The sequence below is a fragment of the Myotis brandtii genome, unplaced genomic scaffold (genome assembly GCF_000412655.1).
Source record: "Myotis brandtii unplaced genomic scaffold, ASM41265v1 scaffold30, whole genome shotgun sequence".
Lineage (NCBI taxonomy): Eukaryota > Metazoa > Chordata > Mammalia > Chiroptera > Vespertilionidae > Myotis > Myotis brandtii.
This window is the reverse complement of record NW_005361458.1, coordinates 266,968-275,924: the sequence shown is the minus strand read 5'-3', so window position 1 is coordinate 275,924 and position 8,957 is coordinate 266,968. Positions and strand designations below refer to the sequence as shown.

The 8,957-nt window shown below is 41.1% G+C and overlaps 1 protein-coding gene across 1 annotated transcript in view; it reads left to right on the top strand.

Annotated features, from left to right (window-relative positions):
• Positions 1 to 8,957, top strand: part of ADAMTSL1 (ADAMTS-like 1) — a 397,951-nt gene that overhangs the window by 314,109 nt on the left and 74,885 nt on the right. The window contains exon 22 of the mRNA XM_014542360.1: positions 2,502 to 2,630. Coding sequence (XP_014397846.1) covers positions 2,502 to 2,630 — 129 coding nt within the window. The remainder of the gene's footprint in view (positions 1 to 2,501; positions 2,631 to 8,957) is intronic.

Below are 8,957 nucleotides of genomic sequence, written 5' to 3'. Positions count from 1 at the left end.
AAAAAGTCCTAAAACTAGCATGTGAGTTTAATAATGTCACTGGATATACAAAAATTAACAGATTTCTAGATACTAGCAATGAACACACGAATATTGAAATTAAAAAAACATCATTTACAGTCCCTCAAAAAATACAAATTAGGTATAAATCAAATAAAATATATATAAGATTTGTATGCTGAAAGCTACAAAACTCTGATGAAAGGAATTAGAGGAGATATAAAATAAAAAGACAGTGTTCATGGGTTGGAAGACTCAACACAGTAAAGATATCAGTTCTTCCCAAATTGATACACAGGTTTAATGTAATTCCTATCGAAATCCCAGCAAGATTTTATAGTTGTAGACAAGAATAATTTAAAATTTATGTGAAAAGGTCAAGACAATAGAATATCAAAAAATTATAAAGTAGGAAGAATCGGCCTACCCAATTTCAAAATTATATAGTACAATATTTAAGATCATGTGGTATTGATAGAGACACACATAGATCAATGGAACAGAAGAGAGAACCCAGAAATAGATCCTCAAAAATATGTCCAACTGATTTTGACAAAGGTGCAAAGCAACTTAATGAAGGAAAGATAGCTTGTTCAATAAATGATAAGGGAAGGAGACGACTTTAGGTGGTGAACACACAATACAATATACACATGCTGTATTATAGAATTGTACACGTGAAACCTATATAATTTTATTAACCAATGTCACCCCAATAAATTCAATTGAAAAATGTTTAATGCTAGAATTAACCACAGGCATACATGTAGCTTAAAAAATAAAAATAAATCAATAAATGCTGATGAAACAATTGGACATCCATAGGCAAAAAAAACCAAATGAACATTGATCTAAGTACCACGCCTTATACAAAAATTAACCCAAAATGTATCACAGACTTAAATGCAAAATGTAAAACTATGAAACTTTTAGAAAAAGATAGGAAAAAATCTTCAGCATCTAGGTCTAGGTAAATAGTTCTTAGACATAACTTCAAAAGCATGTTCCATGAAAGGAAAACTTGATAAATTGGACTTTATCAGAGTTAAAAAAAAAAACAAAAACTTTTGCCCTGTGAAAGATCCTGTTAAGAAAATGAAAAGCCTGATATCTAACAAAATACTAGTATCTAGAATATAAATAACTCTGCCCATCCAGAGTGGCTCAGTTGGTTAAGCTTTGTCCTGTGCACCAAAAGGTTGCCAGTTCAATTCCCAGTCTAGCACATACCTGGGTTGTGGATTCAACCCCTGTTAAGGCACAGAGACGACAGATCTCCCTCTCTCTCTCCCCCCCTCTATCCCTTTCTCCCTCCCTTCCTCTCTCTTTGTCCTAGGGTGAGGATTAAAAATTAATAAACTAGAATATAAAAAACTCTCAAAACTAAACATTAAAAAAATCTAAATAGAAAATGATCAAATGGCATGAAGAGACATATTACCAAAGAAGATATACAGATGGCAAATAGATACATTAAAATATATTCGACATTATTTTTTTGGCAAATAGACACATTTAAATATATTTGATGTTATTAGTTATTAGAGAAATACAAATTAAAAACACAATGAGACATCACTACAGCTTTATTTGAATTGCCAAAATCTGGAAACAACCCAAATGTCCTTCAACAAGTGAATGGCCAAAAGATTTGTGGTACATCCATAGACTACTACTCAGCAATAAAAGGGAGCAAACTATTGACATGCACAGCATGGTACCATGTGAGACCTGGCAGAATCTTTAGAATATTTTGGATGGAAAAGCAATAAAAGGGAGCAAACTATTGACATGCACAGCATGGTACCATGTGAGACCTGGCAGAATCTCCAGAATATTTTTCTGGATGGAAAAAAAAGGATTCCATACTGTATGGTTGCATTTATATAACATTCTTTACATAACAAATTTATAGACATGGAGAACAGATTAATGGTTGCCAAAGATGAAGGTGGGGTTAGGGATAGCGTGAGGGATCCTTGTGATGATGGCATTGTTCTTTAGCTTAACTTTATCAGTGTCAATGTCCTGGTCATGATATTATACTCTAGTTTTATAAGATACCACCATTAGGTGAAACTGGGTAGAAGCTACACAGGATTTCTCTGTGCTATTTCTTACAACTGCATGTGAATCCAGAATTATCTCAAAGTAAAAAGTTTAATTAAAATAACCAAGCTCTTTAAAAAAATTGAATGTATAGGGTCATCTGTGAATTTCATGATAAAAATGTACAAACCATCCGAACTTGTTGGACACCATCCTCTTATCCTCATATGCTTCCATCCTTGTTCTTTTTCCGACAGTTCTGTGGTAGGTAGGTGGGTGGGTAAGTAGATGGTTTTTATATTGTGCAGTTACAATTTTTTCAAAGGAAAATATGATTCATGGAAAAAGTCTGGGTATACCAGTAGTTCATTCTTCATTATCCCATGATTCAAGGGAATGCCTCAAGTCTATAGTCATTGCATATAAAATTTCACATTTCTCCCCATCTTCAGGAAAGCCATTAGTGAAAACATCACGAATGACTGTGCTCAACACCAAGGAGCCTGCCATCACAGTGGATATAGGAGGCACCATCAAAACAGTGCGGGGAGTGAATGTGACCATTAACTGCCAAGTTGCAGGTGAGAAATTTACTTATGTGTTAATTCATTTGTTCAGCTCTTAACGAAGCCCTGTGCTAAGGTGGGGATACAAAGATAAACATCAATTCTGTTCTCAGGGATTCAGGGGTAATAGGAAAAGCATGGACCTCAGCCACTGAAACTGGAAAGTGCTATAGAGGTTTAGAGGAAGAAAGAAGAATTCTGACTGGGACAGATGAGATAGAAGAGGTGGTTTTTATCTCAGCCTTGCATACTGATAGAATGTGAATGTGCAAAGATGGAGCAAAGAGTGTTCTAAGTGGGAAAAGAGTGTGAGAAAATTCACGGAAGTAGGAAAGCCCAGGGACTGTCAAAGAACAGTGTGTGCTTTGGTCTGACTGGAGCCCAGAGTGCAGAAAGGGTGTGGAGGGGCTTAAGCTGTAGCAGGGTGGGCTGCACCTGCACCATGGGAGACCTCAAATACTTGGCCAAGGAGTTTAGACCAAGGCAGATAGAAAGTGCTGTTAGGGAGCATGCTTCCAGAGGAGTAAGCTGCCAGCAGTGCATAAAATGGATGGAAGAATGGAAATACTGAAACAGCAAAGCCAGTTAAGAAGCCATCATAGTAATTTACAGGAGAGGTAGCGGGGGGCCTGACCTCAGAGCAGTGGTGGTGGGAAGGTAAGGAGTGCATAGCAGAGATAAGACCAACCGGAACCTGGAGCTTATCCATCAGAAGAGAGTAGGAGTCATTAACGAAAATAGCCAGCACGTAGGAGTTGTGAGACAGGCATTGCCCTTGGGTTGGCTTTGCAAACTCAGAGGCCAATAGGGACCAGAAAGTCACAGGGAAGTGGAGGAATAGTGAACAATAGGGCGAGGTGGTATGCTTTGTGTAAAGGTATTCACCTTCAATTAAAAAGCAAAAAACACCAACAAACAAAGCCCAGCTGCTAATTGCCCCTCCTTGTGGCCGAGAGTTTGTGCCGACTACCCTAAGGGTTTTCATGCCACAATGCAAAGAACAAATGAATGGCTCTTGTGTCAGGGACCAGCGACAGTCCCCTGATTGCTATTCTCATCAGATATCCCCTACTGCGGCACACCCTGACCCAGGCTCCCCAATCATACCCTGTCTGCAGAATAGAAACCAGAAATATAACAGCTTCTTTGTAAAGCTTCCTCTGGTCTGCACATCCAACCTCATCAGTGAAACTTCCTAGAACCAAATCCCTTCAGGCCCAGGACTCCCACATGGGGAGCAAGATAAAACCCCTGGCAGGGCTTCCCATGAATGAGCTGTCCCTTAGTGATGGTGCAGATGGGACCCCTGCTATAGAGCCATCACTTCCTACCTGATCACTGTGAACACAGTCCTTGGATACGGAACAATGACTATAGATATAATGGACCGTGTTGGGTATCCTCTTGAGAGTTGGGATCAGTATGAGCAAAAGAATGGGGAGCAGTCCAGCTGGCATGGCTCAGTGGTTAAGCATCGACCTATGAACCAGGAGGTCATGGTTTGATTCCTGGTCAGGGTATATGCCCAGGTTGTGGGCTCAATCCCCAGTGTGGGGTGTGCAGGAGGCAGCCAGTCAATTATTCTCATCATTGATGTTTCTCTCTCTCTCCCTCTCCCTTCCTCTCTGAAATCAATAAATATATATATTTTTTAAAGAAAAGAATGGGGAGCAAAGGCAGCAAAACCAGGAATTAGGCACTTGAAAGAGATTGAGACCCAGAATGCAGGTGGGGAAGTATTTACCATGGGGAGCCCAGGACACTAAAACCAGCGTTGGCCAACTCTCCCTTGCCAGCCGCCTGGGGCCCTGTCTCCCCAGCTTCAGCCAGAGACTGACTCTTATGAGATCTGAGGTTGTCATATCCAGTTTTGGCCTGGCCATGCACATTAAATTTTTATTTTTACTCATAGAACCATTTGTATTAATCATGGTTAACTAAAAATAAATCTGTGTCTCTGTCATTATGCCTTTTAGGGTGGGAAAGAGCATGCTATTTTTTATTTCCAAATTTTTTTTTTCAATTACAGTTGACATTCAATATTATTTTGTATTAGTTTCAGGTGTATAGCATAGCGGTTAGACAATCATATACTTGACAAAGTGCCCCCCTCCCCATATTTTAAGTACCCACCTGGCACCATACATAGTTATTAAAGTATTATTGACTGTATTCCCTATGCTGTATTTTACATCTCTGTGACTATTCTGTAACTACCAATTTGTACTTTTTAATCCCTTCACCTTTTTCACCCAGCCCTCTATTCCCCTTTTGATTACACAGTTCTGTGAATTTACTGAACAAAGAAAGCGTCCTTAAACTGAATCTCCAGTCAAAATGCTGACAGCTATAATGCTAAATGGCAGAAGAAACGACTTTTACTTTGCTGCTACAAGTGGCTGTTATGGCTCTCTTATGACATAATTTTAATGGCTATATAATAGTCTATTTTAAGAATATTACATAGTTTACATAGAGTGACTCATGTCCTTACATGTTTGAGTTTTTAGTAGTTTTTCATTAAATAGCTTTTTGCACACATATGCTTTCAACTTGTAAAATGCAGCCTCACAAATTCTTCCCAACCCTTAAACATAAAAAGGATTAGGCAATGAGCATGCTGAGGCTTTTTCTTGAAAAATGATCCAATTTATTGTACCACCCCCAATACTTATTCTCTATTTGAGAAAAGTGCAGAAAACTGAGTAGATGATAAGGCTTGGGGGAGGAAAGAGTGGTGCATTCATTGCGAATAGAATGTGCAAAGGGCCTGAGGTAGAAAAAGCATGCTACATCTGAAGGAGTGAAACATGACTGGGGTGATTGTAGAATGGAGAACAGAGAAGAAAGTGTCATGACATGTGGCTGAGAGGTTGGGGGAGAGTTGGCAGGAGCTAGATCTTGCAGGCTCTCATAGATTATAGTACAATTTGGTATTTTATCCTAAGAGCAAGGGAAGCTTTTAAAGGATTTAAGAGATAAAATTGTCAGGACTAGTGATGCAGAAATAACTAGTTGAGGAGTCAATGATGGGCAATATGTTAGGGTAGGCTAGACTCTGGTTACACATAGGCCCCCAAATGTATAATGACTCAAATCCAATAGAAATACATTTTTGCTTATTTAAGAGTCCAAAGAGTATTCCTGGGCAGCTAAAGAGGACATGCCCCACATAGTTACTCAGGGTCACAGAACGCTGGTGGCTCTGTTATCTTAAGCACATGTCTTCCAAGGCCTTCCTGTTGGTTATCTCTACCCTAACAGTCAGAAAAGGGAGGAAATAAAGTGTAGAGGATGGCTAGGAAGGTTTTTAAGGGCCACACTTGGAAGTAGCACACACTACCTTTCACATTTCCTCCTAGTCATATGGCCACCCACAACTACAAGGGATGTTGGGCAGTGTAGCCTAGCTGGGTAGAAGGAAATTGGTTCTGTGAACAGCTACCCGTGACTGCACAGTCAGTATGGAGAAATTAGAAAGCGCAAAACCTCCTTTCCAGACCCCATTGTTTTCTAGAATTGCCAAGGCTGGCATTTAAATGACTGTATTCTTTCCTTTCCTTGTGCCTTTTCAAACTTACCATGTCAAGGTGCACCTTTCAGTGGACGCCCACCTTGAGATGTTGACAAGCTGCCACGGTGCAAGCAACCTTCCAAATAGAACAAGTAGTCTAGTTAACAATGATATCCTGTCTGGTTTAAAAACAGAATATTAGCACATCACCCTACCTGCCAGCTCAGTGGAGATTAAAGGCACTAATCCTCATAATCATATCAAATTACAACCCATTTTGGCCAGACTCATGTATTGATTCCTTCAAGCACAGGGAGGGCATTGTATTGTTGATAAGATATGCCACAAAGGGGGAAAAGTAAAGGTAGGTTCTTTTCCTTTCCTTTTTTAGACACAAATCATACCAGGGAGTCCAGAGTATGAAGTCTAACCAAGTAACCTGTCAACAACGTAGCTATGGACTTTGTTCTGTGGTTGAGTGTATTTTCTACCACTTTTCAGACATTTCTGACTGTAGAATATACTGTTACATCATAACAGGCTAGAAAAAAAATCTCCCACAACTTAACCAAGTTTCTCAACAAGAAAAGAGCTAACGCCTGGCTCAGTGGTTGAGCATTGACCTATGAACCAGGAGGTCATGGTTCAATTTCCGGTCAGGGCACATGCCGGGGTCAATCCCCAGTTGGGGAGGGGGATGCAGGAGGCAGCTGATCAATGTTTATCTCTCATCATTGATGTTTCTCTCTCTCACTCCCTTCCTCTCTGAAAGCAATAAAAAAAATATTTTTTTAAAGAGAGAGAGCTAACAAAGCCAGCACACATGGGTTTGAGAAACCTCCCTCATAACAATACCTTGGTATTACAATTAGAGCAGGACGCATAATTCTAAAAGTAGAAAGTACTTAAGGATTTGACACCAGAAATAATAGTGCAGCAATTCAGATCCTCTCTGAGGAGTCAGTCCACTAGAATGGCAGGCAGGATTAAGAACAGCAGGACCTTGAGTAATGTCATTTCATTCAACTTTTTTCTTTATAGCGTTGAGATGCTGTAGGAACCTCTCTTGTTAATATCAATTAGCCCATGGTAAAATTGGCTTTGTTATACCATTTTTAGCTTAAATCTGAGAACCCATCAACCACGTTAAGTGAGGACTTTCTACTTGTTAAGATGGGATCTCCGGCATCAAGTGTATGAGTTTGGATTCCCCACCTGGCCATTTGTAGGTCACTGACTAGCTGGGAGCTAAGTAGGGGCCCACGGGCTCTGTTCCCAGATATAATCATTCAGGGATCCAAACTAACGTGACTTTAGGCAGATTTCTTACTCTCTTTGAGTCCCACTTTTCTCGTGTGTAAAATGGGATTATTAATAATCCTCATAGGATCATTGTGAAAATATGATGTTTCTCAAATATTTGGCTTATAGTAAGTGTTCTTTCTCCCTCTGATGTGTTTGGGATATTTTCGAATAGCTCCTCACCTTGGTGCACCCTGATGTTAAGGTGTTCTGAATGTCAGTATTAAGCATGTGTATTTGGACGCTTTTTTGAGGAACTCTGGCGCATGTGAAACCTAGTGGAGTTTCTAAAGCATAGTTGTCATCTCTTGAGAGAAAAAGAAAAAAGAGCTTTATCATGCCTCACTTATTTTTATTCTTCCCTTACCCCAACTTATCTGTAGTATGTCAGAGCCAATAATGGAAGGACTGACTGTCACTTCAAAGCATCTTCTTGGTGTCATTCTCTGCCTAAGGGCTCCAGGCTCAGACAGGACGGCCCCACACTGTGGCACCAGCAATGACACCTCCACCAGCAAGCTCATGATGCGGGTACCTGCTTCAGTGAGCCCGAGTGAGAGGTTTGCTGATAAATACAGGGTGTCCCAGGAAATGTATACACACACTTGGAATAATTATAAAGGCAGTGTTTGTTAAAATACATTTCCTTTTCAGAATTGAGCTCTCAGCTGTTACAGTGTGTGTACATTTGAGGGACACCCTGTATATTACAATGATTCCTACATATTTCTCTTCCCTTGGCCCTGCTGGCACTTCTATGGTTTGTTTTACGGAGACAGAAGGTTACTTCCTTCCACACTTTGCTTTCCTGAGCATTTCCATTTCTCCCATGAACCTGAGAAATTCAGGCCTTTCAGTAAACAGACCCAATTTGATGAGGGTGGGAGGCAAAGAATGAGGCGAACAGAAAGGCTCAGCCCCATTCCTGGGGAAGTGAGAAATTGCTCCCAGGTCTCTCCCTCCTGGGGTTCTCTGCCTGTCCCTCCTCCTCCTCTTTCTCACCATCTCCCCTCTTCTTTCCTCTCTCCTCCTGCCTCTGGCTGCACTGCAGGAGCTCGGGTCCTGACCAGAGAAGGACCCGCTGGTGAGCAGCAGGGCACCTTGTGCAGGAGGCACCACGCTGCATGCACAGAGCCCCACACCACAGCTCATCGCCAGGACGGCACAGTCACGGAGAGAATGTTCACCCCCCACTCACTTTATCATCATGCTTTCATGGGTGGAACTGAAGGCCCATTGAATCCAGGTCTCTCACTCTGCCTCCTGCTCCTGAGCAGCCATAGTTCCGATTAGGGGTTGTATGTGCTGCCCACAGCCCTCAAAGGAAGGTGCCGGCCACGGTGCTACTTGCGAGCCATTCATTGCAAGGGAAATACTTGTAGAAGATAGTTTGTGGGACCTCACTTTTCTTGGGGAGAGAAGTGACTAAGGTGTTTTCTCTAACACTTTGCAGAGGCTTTCTCCTGAATGCTGTGTGTGTGTGGGGGGGGGGGGGGTTAAAACATAAAAACTGAGCCCAGAGTCCA